The sequence below is a fragment of the Equus quagga genome, chromosome 7 (assembly GCF_021613505.1).
Source record: "Equus quagga isolate Etosha38 chromosome 7, UCLA_HA_Equagga_1.0, whole genome shotgun sequence".
Taxonomy (NCBI): domain Eukaryota; kingdom Metazoa; phylum Chordata; class Mammalia; order Perissodactyla; family Equidae; genus Equus; species Equus quagga.
The window spans coordinates 124935277-124951459 of record NC_060273.1 but is presented as its reverse complement, the minus strand read 5'-3'; the positions used below and the strand labels follow the sequence as shown (position 1 = coordinate 124951459).

At 34.6% G+C, this 16183-nt stretch overlaps 1 protein-coding gene across 10 annotated transcripts in view; it reads left to right on the top strand.

The window, feature by feature from the left end:
• XRCC4 (X-ray repair cross complementing 4) overlaps positions 1 to 16183 on the top strand; it is a 287532-nt gene that overhangs the window by 84546 nt on the left and 186803 nt on the right. For all 10 annotated transcript variants that reach the window (XM_046668025.1, XM_046668024.1, XM_046668017.1 and 7 more), the window contains 3 exons: positions 7629 to 7795; positions 14556 to 14708; positions 15779 to 15885. In XM_046668025.1, coding sequence (XP_046523981.1) covers positions 7629 to 7795; positions 14556 to 14708; positions 15779 to 15885 — 427 coding nt within the window. The remainder of the gene's footprint in view (positions 1 to 7628; positions 7796 to 14555; positions 14709 to 15778; positions 15886 to 16183) is intronic.

Below are 16183 nucleotides of genomic sequence, written 5' to 3'. Positions count from 1 at the left end.
GTCACTGAAGTGATATTTGTCACTTTTGCCATATTCTTTGGGTTAGAAGCAAGTCACAGGCCTGCCCACACTCCTGGGGAGGGGATTATACAGGGTGTGTGTACCAGGAGGTTGGGATAATTGGGCAGTCTTAGAGGAAACTCTGAGTCCTCTTTACCCACTCATTTTCCTCCCTGTAAACTTCCAATAGCTTTTTGTTGTAATTAGGATAAATTCGGAATGTGCTACTGCGGCCTACGAAGTCCCACGTGACCTAGTCTCCTGTGTAACTTTCCATTCTCATCTCCCCCATCCTCTCCCTCAGTTTTTATCCTCTCATACTGGCCTGCTTTTGTTCCTAAAAACCTGTCACTCCAGGCCTTCTTACTTGGTTGCTCTTCTGCCTAGAGTCAGCTCTTCCTACAGCTGTCATGTTTTCATCCTTTAGGTGTTGGTGCCAATAGCACTTACCTGGCAAGGACTTGTTCCTGACTACTGTATCCAAAGATACTCTGCCCTCTAGTCACTATCTCATTATCCATTTTATTTTCTTCATTGAATCTACATCTGTTATTTGATCATTATGCATCGTCAACTCTCTCCACTAAAATACAAGCTTCAAGAGAGTGGACACATTGTTTTTCTTGCTCACAACAGTGTCTCCAATGCCTGGCACTTCCTACATGCTCAAAATGTCCAGTAAATGAATGAATGAGTACATTCTATGTTTCACCATATGAAGACGGAAATAGTAATATGAGTAATATGTAGACCTATCCTTTTGCCTCTTTTATCCCAGTGCAAGAAAAAATAGCAGATACTGTAAAGCTATGGTAGGTGTCCATACTCACCCGTTAGACCACCCAAGTATAATTGAATAAATGGTGAATGTCTGGTAGAAAATACAGGGAGGTGCTAGTGTGGTAATGAGGGAGATGGACAATGAATTCTGTTTTGACATTTGAAGTTTGAGGTCCATATAGGACATCCTGGTGGCTCCAAAAAAGAGTCAAATGTGTATATAGGTGTGGACTTTAGGAGAGGCGTCACCCAGAGATATAGACTTGGCAGTTTTTAGCTTATCTGTAATGGTGGAAGCTGTGATTGTGGATAACCCTATAATTCTATAGAAGAGAAAGAGGAGTGGGTCAAGGGACCGTTCCAAGAAATAGTGCCATTTAGCATCTAAGTAGAAAATAGGGAAGCGTCCTGTAAAGAAATGATTAGATAAGGATTATGAGTTCTAGAAGAGTGTCAGGGAATCCAAGACAATATTTCTTTATCAGCTTGTAATACCAAAAGTAATGTAACGGGAAAATAATAGGCAACCCCTGCTCCCTACTCCGCCCCCTTAGTCCAGTTACTATAAGAAGAGCCTTCCGGTTAATTTTCATAGTTAGTTATAACTCCTAATTAGGCTAAGATAAATCTTATAGATTTTACTATATTTTCCATGAACCAAAAGACTCATCATCTCTATTTTAAGACAGTAATGGAATGAACATTTCTAGTCATTCAAATAGAAGTAACTTCTGAGATTCCGTCACCATTTAGACTTTTGGAACTTTTGCCCTCAAGGATTCCTTGACTCCCACCGAAGATTTTTGCAATTATGAAGACCAAAATAAGAATTCTTAGATGATATTTAATATAATAAGCATATAGCATGACCTTAAAATTGCTAATAATTTGTAGTTCTATAATTAAAGTTCAAAATACTTTTCACTCATAGGTTATTGTGTTTTGAGTATATGAACCTACAAGATCTAAAATACACAGAGCCTTGCTGGATCGTAAATCATCTTGAGCTGTTTAAGCATTGTTTATAAGCTGTAAGAAATTTGGGCGAGAAAATAGTTGGAAATGTGAGATTAGTGGTCTCGCAGATATAGCTCTCAGTCTCTTTAGAAGGGATCCTTATAGGTATCCTTTGCTCAGTTCCAGCTACCTTAGAAGATAAATGTGACCAGTCATCAGCTTAGATATGTTACTGCTCCAGGAGGTTCATTTGTAATACTCTTTATTTAAAGCTAAAATAAACATTTCAGCAGCTCACTAAAGCATAAAACAACCAAAGCATTTCTGATACAAAGATCTCAATAAAAATTTAGTTGATTTGAAATACTTATAATTGATGTTAACATAAGTAGGCCAAAGTAATACAGTATAGTCACTTTTTTTATGTAACTTGACTGATTTCCTATATTACTAGAATTTTACAACTGTGTATTACAACTATGCATATGCAACTATGTATTTTGTACAATAGACAAAATATTCTGTATTATAAATTATAAAGGACAGGTTTACTTTTTTAGTGTACACGTTTCTAGATAAAGCTAAACTTTTCTCTGATAAGAATAAATTTAAAAATAAATACTGAAAGAAATGAATTTCTGTCTGACCATTATTTGCCTGGTAATAACATCAGGATATCTTTATTCTTCCCTGTCCTTTAGCTTTACATCTTGGTTCCCAGGACAGTAATGCAGATTCATTCTGAAGCTTGTCTAGACTAATTTGATAATGTCTCAAAACTCAAACCCTTCAGTTGATATGATCTAAGCAGACTATCAACTCACACCTTGGTAGTCTGCCTCTCCCTAGAAACATTCAGAATGGCCGCAAGCAATTCTCTAGGAATTGGTTAGTAATTATTCTTGGTGTTTATTTTGTATACTTTACCAGTACTATAAATTCTTTTTTATCTGTTTGGCCACTCCAAAGAACCTGAAAACTGAGTATATAAGTTTATATCTAAAATATATTCTTTAAAAAACAAATCTGGGGGCCGGCCCCAAGGCATAGTGGTAAAGTTTGGCATGCTCCGCTTCAGCAGCCTGGGTTCGTGATTTCGAATCTTGGGCACGGATCTATACCACTCGTCAGCCATGCTGTGGCGGTGACCCACAAATAAGAGGAAGATTGGCACAGATGTTAGCTCAGAGCTAATCTTCTCCAAGCAAAAAAACAAACAAATCTGTTTAGGTTTTATCAAGCCTATATATTATCACAGAATCAGCTGCTATTATGCAATTTTTTAGCCATGCCCTTTTTGTTTAAATTATGCTATTCAATAAAATAAAACTGTTATATCTTTAAACTGCTTAAAATATTTCTTAGTTTGTATCCAGAGCATTACCATCCCAGTTCTTGTCTTTACCTGCCCTATTATAATTATGTTCCCATTTTAATAAGGATCATTCCAATCAAAAAATTCAAGTCTTCATTGAGCACTTAATCTGTGTCCAGATTTGTGCAAAATACAGTGGAGGCTGTAGAAGAAATATAAGATATGGCCTCTGATCTCAAAGAGGTAGATATTTAAAGGAAAAGACTGCATTTCTGAAACAACAGGAGAAAAATATAAGGATGAAACTGAGTAGATGCTTGTGTGAAACAAAGTCTGAAGTATTAAGAATAGAGAGGTCAATGTAGGTTAAAGTAGTTAAAGAGAACTGGGCTTTGAGTGATGGCTGAGGGGGTGTGGCATTTAATCTTGGACTTAAAGGATTGACAGAAAAACAGATATCCAGAATAAACAAAGCCCGGGCTAAAGAAAATGGATACGTTTTCTGAAATGGAGAATTTTTAATGCAGATCAGATAAAAAATTCCATTATTTGTTTGTTTTAGTAGCTAAAGTGATAACCATTTAGAGCCAACTAGTGCAATCTACTATAATTATCAGTATTCAAAAAGTTAATTGTTCTGGGGCTGGCCCCATGGCCAAGTGGTTAAGTTCGTGTGCTCCACTGCAGGCGGACCAGTGTTTTGTTGGTTCGAATCCTGGGCGCGGACATGGCACTGCTCATCAAACCACACTGAGGCAGCGTCCCACATGCCGCAACTAGAAGGACCCACAATGAAGAATATACAGCTATGTACCAGGGGGCTTTGGGGAGAAAAAGGAAAAAAAATAAAATCTTTAACAAAAAAGTTAATTGTTCTCTGGCCGGCTCAGTGGCATAGTTTTTAAGTTTCCACACTCTGCTTTGGTGGCCTAGGGTTCATGGGTTCAGATCCCAGGCACAGACCTACACACCACTCATCAAGCCATGCTGTGGCAGCCTCCCACATACAAAATAGAGGAAGACTGGCATGGACCTTAGTTCAGCAACAATCTTCCTCAAGCAAAAAGAGGAAGATTGACAACAGATGTTAACTCAGGGCCAATCCTCCTTACCAAAAAAAAACAGGAGTTAATCCTTCTCAACTTTTTTACGTAGCAAAATAAAGACACAACTTAAAATCTTCGATGATTATAGACTGAATGAAGTGCTTAGTACAGATCTTTGTACTCTGAATTCTCCATAAGATCTTGAGACTGACTACAAAAAGAAACTTAGTTTTGCCAGTGTCTCTAACAGTGCGGAGACATGCTCTCAAAATGTCTTTGATTTGTGGTTTCTGACTCTTGTGTACGATTTGAAGTCCTGATTTTATATTGTAGATTATTTTGAAATGACAGAACTAATAAATAAAGAACAGCTGTGCTGATAGCCTTACATGTCAAACAAAAACTAAAGTAAAAGATTTAAAAGATGACACAACCATACAATACAGTTTTTGTGCCAATTTGCTGATTTAAGATCAGTGCTGTCCTAAGTTGCCACTTTTCGTTTGAGGAGCAGTATAAGGATGGGCTGGATGTGGAGTTAGAGCAGAGAAATATTTTATGCTTCTCAATTCATTAGGCCTGATGCGAGGTCCTTGTCAACCTCTGGTGCCTGCCGGCTTGTGGCCCCTTGCATCTGTGATGATGTGGATTGGCTGGAACCACAGCGGTGAGGGTGGAAGGGTGCTTCCTGCTGTGGCTCTGAATCACATGTATACAGGCAGAATGGCTGGCAGAATCACTCTTTCGTATATTCCAGAACTTTTCTAAAAAATAATCTGAATATTTCAAGTAAAATCCTTTTCTTGGATTGAGTTTCTGGAGACTTCTTGTTTATTTTTATTGTTTGGAGTAACAGATGTTCACACCTGTTAAAGGACCAAAAACTAGTGAATATAATTAGAAAATAGAAACCAAAAAATAGTTGTCTGCTCTTAAGAAGGGATGACATTTTAAGTTTATTGTGTATTGAATTGTCAAGAAAAGATTTAAGAATTCTCTTTCGGAATTTTGAATATATACCTTTGAATGATATTTTGAAAGACATTTCTTGTTACTAGTGGTTTAAAATTGGTCCCTTCTTCTTTTGCCATCTAAGACTGAAGGCTAGAGGGCTGGAATTGTGTTTATCTGTACGTTGGTGTCTTACCAATTACTTTGTTCAAGATCAAAGTGTGGCACAAATTGATTATTCATTTGGCATTGTTGTAACTTTTGAGTGATGAAAAACTCTTTCCTTTCTAAAAATGCCCATCTTAGTCAAAGCTGCCTGACAGCTGTGATAATGAGAGAATCCAAAATCACTTTGTGGGTTTATGTTTTACTGATAACATAATCTGTTGTCTAAAAATAAAATAAGCTTAATTTTTCTTTGCTTTGTATTGACTCAAAAAAGTAATATTCTACAGGTGACCTTTATCTTTATTTTCGTGTGTTTGTTGACGCTAAGAGAAGCTTCAAAAAATGGATGCTTAAATTTACTTTCAATTTATATATTCTTTACATAGATAAAACTTTCTTATTTAAACTTACATACTTGTTAAATGGACTCATGTTTCATTATATGAGAAACCTGCAAATGCTTTTGACCATTTGATTCTAAGTTTAAGAGAAATAAATCAGAAATGACAAATGGTCTTAAATAATTCCAACTGAATAAATAAAAATTCTTAGAATTTTTCTAAGTCTTTTTTTGGTAAACATTGCCTAAAGAGCTTAATTTAGGTTATCTATTTAAGCCTAATACAACTGGGCGCACTCGTTGAAATAAAGGACAATTTTTCTTAATCTGATTCTACTTCTTTTGTTAAGAAACGGGAAGAGGTGAGGTAAAACAAATTAAAGGACTAAACAAACATTTTGACCTGCTTAGGTTTCAAAAACAAAGTACATACACAATTTCTTTGTGGCTAGAACAGTAATACTCAGTTCTCTAAATGCTAACCATAATACTGAAGAATATAAATTTTCTTTGTTTTTCCATTTTAAGTGAGTATAAATAAATGTTTCTCAACACCCAGGAATCAGTATTTAAGCCGTGTGACAGCACTTCTGTGATATTAAGTAAGACATCTACCTATGTTTTCTATCTGAAAATTTAAAGTAAATTAGTAAACATAATTCATCCATAAAAGTTTACTCTGTGGGGTTAAAGATCCAAATGATCCTAAATTATTGAAATTGACTGAAATGTTTTATAAAATGCCGCTCAGATTGCAAAGATTGGATTTTTACTTTAGTGACTTTTATTTGTAAATTGCCTAATAGGGATTTGTCTTACAGTTCTCAATCACTGCTGAATATTTCTCAATCTGTGTGTAACATATTTATAGAAATATCCTTTTAAAAGCAAGACGTTTTGGAAATGTTCCTATTAGACAAATGCCATAATAGAAATTATTGACCTCTGAGACTAGAAAACAAAACCAAGACAGAAAACAAAAAACCCTTCAGTCTTCCTCTCAATTTTGCCATCATGCAGTGCCGTTAGTCTCTCTTCAGGATTATGTGTGGCTTCTGAACCTAGTTCTTCCTCTTACTAGTTATTTAGAAAGGATACAGCAGAACAGCGTAGCACAGTATGATCTTGACTTTGTCCCTTCAATAGATTAGGTAACTACTCTGAACCTCAGTTTACTGATCTATAGGATGGATATAAGAATAGATCCGTTTTGGTAATGATTAGATGAATTTGTATCTGTGCTAGGCTTGAGTTATACTTCAACTGCAAGACATAGTAGCTATATAATAATAATTATTTTGAAAAATTATTTTAGTTGTAATTCTAACTTTAGTTGTTATTACTAATCACTGTATTTCAGTATTTTTATCTACCAAATGAGGAAAACCTGTGTTCCCTTCAGAATTTCATAACTGTAACCAAAACTGTATTATAACATTTTGATTTAAATTGCCTCCTAGTAGAGGAATTAAGATATTTTTATACGTCTTACCTTTATGCAAAAGTACTGAAATTGACAGTTGACATTATTATTTGCAATTTGTAGTATTAAATTATTGGGTTTTGATAAAGGAGTAATTATTGTGTGCTGCCCCAGGTTTATCAGTTTCCTAAAACCCTATGCTTCTCTTAGTTATTACCAAAATTTTGCTCTTTCTTCGGAAGTAGGTTATGTTGATTTATTTCATTTTACCATTAGTATTAACAGAAACTGTTGTTAAAAATCTTCGTGTGTAATTCCTTTTCTTATTCTCAGCAGAGTGACTGAAATTAGCTTGTAGCAAACAGATGGTAGTGTGCTTATATGGTATTTATGCTGTTTTCTTCTCTGCTAAGAGGTGAGAGAGGGACTTACCACTTATAGAAATTGTTATTAGGTATATGTTGATTTATGTGATAAACTTTAGTAAGAAAGTAGGAAGCTGCCCAGATTTTTTGTTCACTGTATTTATACATGCACTGTATTTGAATCTTACATTTTTTTGCCACAGAGGAAATTCTGTATGCTTAAAACTGGGCTGCTTAGTCTTGATATTCTCCCAAAGCTCATCATGTTTTCCTTTCATCCTAGTTCAGACTTGGTACCTTCCACCTAGAGAAAGTTGCAAGCCCTGCTGAGGTCATTAGAGAGCTTATATGTGACTGCCTGGACACCATTGCAGAAAACCAAGCCAAAAATGAGCACCTGCGGAAAGAAAATGAAAGGCTTCTGAGAGACTGGAATGACGTTCAAGGACGGTGTGTGCATAATGTGCTTGTATTATAAAAGCACTAGGGTCTCTTTATATATTTGTGGTTTTAAGTTGATGATTTGTAAATTTATAATATATGTAGACTGCCAGATATTTAAAGTAAAATCTGTCATTAATTATACTTTTACTTAATATGATTTAATCAAGTTATTGGTCACTGTTGTACATTATAGGAGTCCATTAACACTTTTAGGCCATTAGTATTTGGTGACAACTTGTAAACAATAAGGAGTAATTGGGCAATGAGAATTAGAACTCATTAATGTTAGTCAAAATTTAGTAAGTTGATATTTGTAAGGATAAATTTAGCTCAAATTAAGGATTAATAATGAATAAAACAGAGATGAAATATAAGTAAGCACAATTGATTCCTTATTTGGAATCTTTATACGAATGGCAGCTATTTCAAATGATTTGTTTTGGCTCCTGATAGAGACTTCTTTTTCCTGATTGATTGAAAATTCACCTTACCAGCATTTTTAAAAATGAGGTAATTGCAACTACTGGATGAGACATTTGAAAGCCTTTTATTTTCCTGATTTTGCTTCTTGTTTTTTAAATGATGAAGAAGAAAGTCACTTATCTTCTCAAATGTACATTTTCTCAACTTTATCACAATCTAGGCTGGCCCAGAGTGTAGATCTATTGTGTAAAATATCTTTGAAGAAAATAAGATGTATGTTTTGAACATTTCTGTCTCTGCAGAGACATATGTAATATAATAAGCATATGTTTGTACATATATATCTTGTATGAAAATTATGTAGAATGTATATAATAATGATAATAATTATTATTATTACATCCAGTATATCAGTATATTTTTTCTCTTTCATTCAAACTAGTAGCCATAAAATATAAAAAGATTTATCCCATTTAGGGTCTTCTTAGGGCAATCATTGAGATGATTTTTATGGACATTAGTTAAGTATATATGGGAGAGTATATGGAAAATAGTGAAGGGTTTTACCACTATTAATATATGTATGTGAAAATGAGGTTGACTAAAAGAAATTATGTTTCTACACATTCAGTTATATTTATTAATTAATGCATACATAAAATTAAGTTCCTAACACCTGGTTATATTTGGCTCTCAGTTATTATATTAAGAAAGTAATTATCTTGTTCTCTTTCAGCTCTGAATTAATTTTCATCTCCAATTGTATAAAAATAATGAGACCAAAATGATATAAATATTAGGAAATCATACGAAAAATAAGTTAATTTTTCTCTTTAGCTTTCGTTTTGTTCATGTTAATGTGAATCAATATCAAGTATCTGAGCTAGAAAGCATGTTTGGGGGCCTATATCTGTAGTTTGGGTGTGTTTTTCTATTTTGTATACTAAATAAATCAAATTAAAGGAGACGTACTGCGATCGTGATAAGCCATTATATTTAAAACTCAGAATACCCTCAGGATGGTAGGAAATTTGATCCACAAATTGCCTACAAAAATGCAGACCAGGTACTAGGTACTTGAACAAATTGCTTTAAAATGTCTGCCAGAGGTTGAAAGAAGTATTACCTCATCAGTATTCAGCCCCACTGCCGTAGAATGGAAAGCAGCAGGGAGCACAGAGGAGGCGAATGCATTCTGTGCTGTAGAACAGTGTGTGTGAGGGGTATGTACGATATTTGGCCAGAGAGCCTTGATTCACCATTTCGGAACTATCCAGAAGGTGCTTTTGTGTTATTGTGACAAAAGATTTTCTATTTGATCAAAAGGACAGCGGGTATCTTATCACCTGCCTTATTGTGCTCCAGCTATTCTTCTTTTGTAAATACTGGATTAGACATCTATCAGGGGCTGAGGTTGTGTGCCTCAGGGGTGGCCCTCCCAACTGAGAGGAAAGGGAGTCCACTCCAGAGAGTTCTAGGCTGTTTATTATATAACAGATATCAGACTAGTAGCTTTATCTTTTCCCACATTTGGTTTTCTTTCCTATCAGAGGAGAAAGTGGCCATTTTGAGGAGCTGTAAGTGCATCTTGGTCCTGGCCAAGCGGTGTTCCCTCTCTAGAGCCTTAGTATACTGGAAAATGAGCAAAAGATTTACAGCTCCAGCATCTATAAGGCAATAATATTGATCAGGAGTCTTTAGAGGGATTAGAAGTAGGTCAAGGGGCTGGCCCTGTGGCCGAGTGGTTAAGTTCGCGCGCTCCGCTGCAGGCGGCCCAGTGTTTCATTGGTTCAAATCCGGGGCGTGCACATGGCACTGCTCATCAAACCACGCTGAGGCAGTGTCCCACATGCCACAACTAGAAGGACCCACAACGAAGAATATACAACTATGTACTGGGGGGCTTTGGGGAGAAAAAGGAAAAAATACAATCTTTAAAAAAAGAGGAAAGAAGTAGGTCAAGAACACACTGAGTCAGGTAACTCAGGACATGGAAAGTAGGGCATCATTAAAGTTGGGGCTAGCATGTTAGGCCTGGCCACAGTTCCGTTTTCTGGGCAGCCTCTGATTACTCCAACCATGGTCCAATCATTTCTTCCCCATCATTGTTCCAGACTGTGTATGCATGGGACAGGGGCACAAAATAGGGGCTGTGAAGACCCTAGAAGCTATGGAAGATAAGTCTGAGGTATATTTAATACATGATAGACTATTTTATGAGCCCAAAGCAGTCATATACAGGCGTGCTTATAAGATGGAGAATGTTTGTGGCATGTTATGAGGAGAAATGTGAATTACCGAAAATATAAATTATCATCACATTTTTCGGAAAATATATCTTTAGATAGAGAATATCTAGGAGGAAAATGAAATGTTGATAGTGTATGTCTGGAATTGTGGATTAAATTTTCCTTTACTTTTGGGGGGTATTTTTTGCATATATTTTGGTATTTAAGTATGTATCATTGTTATCAGCAGAGCTAACTCTAGAGCTGTTTCCATTTGGGGTGACAGTGGAGAATAAATGAGGTTTGAGTAAGGAATGAGGAATTACAATGAGGAAATAGATTGAGCTCTAATATGTAGCCTTTTTAACATATATATTTGCTGCTATTTTTTATTTACTGTTTTATAATTGTGGTCTTAGTGCCGTTTTGAACAAGTGACATTACTAGATTAATTTAATTTTGCATAGTTTTGATAAAGGAGGAAACATTAGAAATAATGTATGTGAATCTTTAGGTTATTAACTATATTTATTTCACTGTTTTTTCCTACTTAATTTCAAACAACAACTCTCAAGTTCCATGTTACTGAATAGGTCTTTTGTTTGCACTCAGGCATCAAGTTAGAAACTCTCCAGCTTTATTCTCACTTATAGTTGTTATGAACCTATAATTGGAGGCAGTTTTCAGCAGATTGAATTGGATTGACACTCATGGAGTCATTAGAATAGAAGAGACCTTGAAAGCTCTTCTACTTCAGCTTTCTGCCTTGAAGCTAGGACCACATTATATCCAGATGAATTCAGTCCGACTTTTAAAGACCTCAAGAGATATCTGCAGTGCCCCTTGGTAGCCCATTATAGTGTTTAAGAACAGTCTCAGTCAGAAAATTCTTCCTTGCATCTATTGGTAATCTGAGTCCTTCAGGGTGTAGTTGAAGGCCATTTCCTCTTGTTCTGTCATCAGAAAGGATGAGGAACAGCTGTTCACCGTCTTCTTCCGTACTCAAAGCCTTATTAAATCTCTACCACTGCTTTCTTTTCCAGTTCTTTTTAGTGTTCTTTGTCTTCTGAACGCTATTCAGATATTCTTTTGCTGTACAACCCTGACCTGGATATAAATTTGGCCAGAGCTGATTTTAAATATAAGGATTACTACACTCTTTCTAAGTACCATATGCTCACATTTATGTATCTGTTGTTTCATTTTGGGTTATTATTTAATCTGTTGTTTTATTTTGGGTCCTGTTTCTGCATGAAATTACCTTGTTTCTGTTCTTATTTAGTTGTTTTTTGACGTTATTCTTAGATTCTTTGTTTTCTCACCCAGAAATATTTTATTTTGAATATTTACTATTTTTCCATATTTAGTTTTTATCCTTTTAATTTTTTAAAAATTACTCTCCTTTGGTCCAAGTTCCTAAATGCCTCAGTCCTAAGTTACTAATTAAACTTAGCACTGTTGTTCTGTTGTCCACATCACTGTCGAAAGGATGAAGTATCGTTAGGTCTTTCCCCTTTGATGTATTTTATGGTTTCACCAGGTTGGAGCTTTGCCTTAGAGGTGATCCTTGGACTAGTAGTGGTGTAATGTAGTTGTGTGTGAGCTTTCCTTTAGCGTCACTAAACTTAGCAGTGAATTCCATTTCTCTCCTCCACTAAATGGTCTCGAATACTAATTCCTGTCCAGTTCTTGAGTTGGAGAGTTGACAAGAGGCAAGTAACATGGAAGGCATAGTAACAACACAATGCTATAAGGGAATGTTGGCATGAAAAATGGGGTGGGGAGAATAGTATGTACCTCTTAGTTACTGCATATTAAATAAGAGGATAGCATTTTCCGAGTGTGTTGAGAAATTAGTAATTAAGAGTAAATTCATATCCTGAAATTGTTCACAATGATACTCTGTCCCAACCAACCCCCATTCCCCAGCTTTGTCTAGGAAGTGTTATCCAGTTTGATGGCTAGAAGTTTGGTTGCAACAAAATCCTAAAGCTTTGCTAAAACCAAGCAAGGTTAATTTACATGATGCCATTCATTGTGTTGAGTTTGTTTTTCTATCACAGAAATGTTGTCACCTTTGACTCTGTAGCTGTGATACTAGTTACTTATATTTACCAATATTCTTTAGGCAAATTGTATATTTCATTTTGATACCTATTTCACTTTTGATTCATGTGTTATACCAAATGTTAATTTTAATAAAGTTTCGGAAATTTGCTTGATAGTTAATAAGTGCACATAATTTGTCAATCAAGAATTATTGAAGTGATTTACATGGAAAATAAATACTCATTTAAATCAGATAAATTACTAATTGGTTACTATTCCTAAAATTTATAATTTTAAAAATTATAATATTATACAAGATTTTTATTGTGCATTTTTATATATTGGTTTTTACTTTGCATATGTTTAAAGTATTTTCTTATTATATACTCAGGCGTTTTAGTGGTATGTGTGTTCTATTCATGTTTAAAAAATTTTTGTCATTGTGTTAATTAGAAAATAGTACAGAAAGATGTTTATAATGTTTACATAACACTTTGCATCTGAAATATAAATACAGTGACATGTCCCTGCTTAAAGGAAGCCATCAATATTGGCAGCTCCTCTTCAACTTTGGCTGTTTTTTTTTACGACGCCTTTTTGATGTACTTCTTTCTCAGAGAGCTTCGTTTGATGAAAGGAGTACTATTATATTAATATTTACCACAAATTTTTTAGAAGCTGAAGAAGATGAAAAACATCACTGTTACAATGGTGAATAGCTGTTAAATGAATGAAGTTTAATATTCAGAATCACTAATTTTCCATTTCCTTATAAGATGTCCAGATTAACTCACTCACTTTATTCATTTATCTAATAAATAGCTGCTAAACATTTGTCAAATGCCAAATACTGTGCTAGGCGCTGAGGATAAAGCAACGAAAGAACACACATTCTCTCCGCCCTTATGGAGTTCACAGCCTTGGCAATGACTATGCTATAGGAGTGCTGTAAGAGGTCCCAGAAAATATATTGCCATATGTTCCTTTTCATCCTATGAGAGGCCCTACCTCTCTGCATCTCTAGATAGGTAGGTTGTTGAAAGTATAAAAGCGTATATATCAAAGGTATAGAATTTTGACATTTTTCTTCCTAATTATTAAACTGAAAAAAATACATGATAAATTTTATATGTATATAAAGTGAAAATACTAGGATGTCTGTATAGAACAACAGAAGAATAAATAAATAGTATGGTAAAAAGAAAACTAGGTAGACCTAGGCTACATTTAGAGGAATATTTTACATGAAATAATTTATATTTGAATCTTTAAAATAGTGGTTTATTCATGGTGTATGTATGTATCAAGTATATGTACCTCTGCTAGTTTTGCTTTCTTTTTGTATATATATCTGGGAGATTAAAATTAATACCGTCCCTTGTTAACTTATTTGAGCATTTTAGGAAGGATTATAAATGATAGAGAATTTTATGTTTGGGCTTATATATCCGAAATTGAAGGAATGTAGTGTTTCACATTTGCTGTTTCATTAATCTCTCCTTGGAAATTTTAAGTTGGGTACTTTCATTTATTAGATATGTGTGTGTGTGTGTGTGTGTATGGTGCTGGGTTATAAGGATATAACTGGTAAGTCCTTTTCTTGCTGTGGAGCAGTTCATAATCTGGTTAGGGAAACGGATTAGACAAATCACCTAATCACAAAACAAGATCACAGTTGTTATCGTATAAACAAAGTACAGGAAACATAGGCTCTAGTTATTCTTATTTGAAATTTCTCCCATAAAAATATTTTTCTGGAAATAAACCATAGATGTGAATAAATTATTACATTTAGATATTTAGATTTTTAAAGCTTTTTTTGTATCAGTTTCCAATTTTGATCCTTATCTCAGTACATAAGTTACTAACATTAATAACTTCTAATGAGCTCTAATTATTTGCTTAGCTGTCGATGTAAAACTTTAAATCAGTGAAAATGTAAAAATGATTTTTGATTGTATTTTTCTTGGGAAGTTTTCTTGAAATTATCTTCAGCGTTAGACTGAATAATATTAATACTAAAAAAACCTGTGATTTATTTATATATTTCTTTATTTATGTTTCAGATTTGAAAAATGTGTGAGTGCCAAGGAAGCTGTGGAGGCTGACCTTTATAAACGGTTTATTCTGGTGCTGAATGAGAAGAAAGCAAAGATCAGAAGCTTACATAAATTGTTAAATGAAGTTCAAGAACTAGAAAAGAACATGGAACATGAAAGGTATTTTGACCTTTCTATTTTTGAATGACAGATGCATAAATTTCAATGGAATTTCTTCCTAAACTTAATGAAAGTTGGGTGCCAACTTTTTAGTAATATGAGATCCTTGATAGTCTGGGGTTGGATGCTCTGGCTGTTAGGGATGCAGGGGGCTGAAGAGTTCTCAGTGTGATCTCTCCATGTTTGCCCTGCATTTAAATCATGCCTGCTGCACCTACATTTAAAACGTAAAACTGGCATGAGGTTTATCTTAATGTTAATTAGTTAATTCTTAGATATCACTAGGAAATATATTAATTAAAACTTTCCTCTTCTGCAAAATTACAGAGTTGGATGCACATTTGTAATCTTGATGTCTAAGCAGTGGTTAACTTTGTAATCAAGTCGCTCTGACAGTAGATGTACTTGCTTTTTAAGGAAGACTCATAGATGACTTATGGTTGGTATAGCTTTGGAAAATTATAATTATTTTTGGCATTAGTGGATATAGGTTTGGATCTATTGCCCTGAATTGGAGAGAAAGCACAGGTTTACCAATGTCATAATATGTAGAATATAACAGTTGCTGTCAGATGAACCTAGTTCGAGCTCTGGTCTGCCACTGATGTCTATTACTGCATGACTTTGGGCAAGTCCTTTAAACTCTCTGTGCCTTACTTTCTCTTCATAATAAGATTAAAGGTACCCATCTCAGGAATTTTGGGAGATCAAATGAAAAGCAGAACTGCTTTGAGATCAGTAAAATGTTGAACACTCTGTGATTCGCAGAAGAAAATTTGGTAGAATAGTATTTTGATGGAAGAATCATATGTGGTAAGAAACTGATATAAGAATTAAGTATAGTTAGCACTAGAACACATTTAGATTTTTAGGTAAAAGAGAAACTTGTTCTTAAGAGAGTTAACATATAGTCTTTAAAGTAGTTTCATCTAAATCATATGTATTTCAATATATGTTTGTTTAATTAGAGTCTTTTTCCAGGGATATTTTCTATACTTACTTACTGGTGGATTTGATACCTATCCAGGGGTCAGCCAATAATTTGTAATTCTACCTCTCTCTGTTTCTAGGGAAACTACAACATGTTCTGAAATGACTGCTGACAGAGATGCAGCGTATGATGAAAGTACTGATGAGGACAGTGAAAACCTGCCTGATCCCTCTGGGTCAGCTCCAGGTGAGAGAAAGGCAGTTATTTCCTTTGTTGAATATCTCCCTTGGGCTTTATTACTCTAATGATAATAAACCATAATGAAAGGTGTTATGAAAAAAATTTTTTCTACAAAAATTCCTTAGGGTTTTCAGTCTAGAACCTCAAATACTTAGTATTAAAAATTAGTATTTATTATAAAATTTCAGCAACTCATTAGCATCAATAAGCAAGCATGCACATATACATAGACACCAAGGTGTAGTACTCCTTGTTAAATGAGGATGCATAAGGAATGAGCAAGATGTGCCTTCATGCTAAGCAT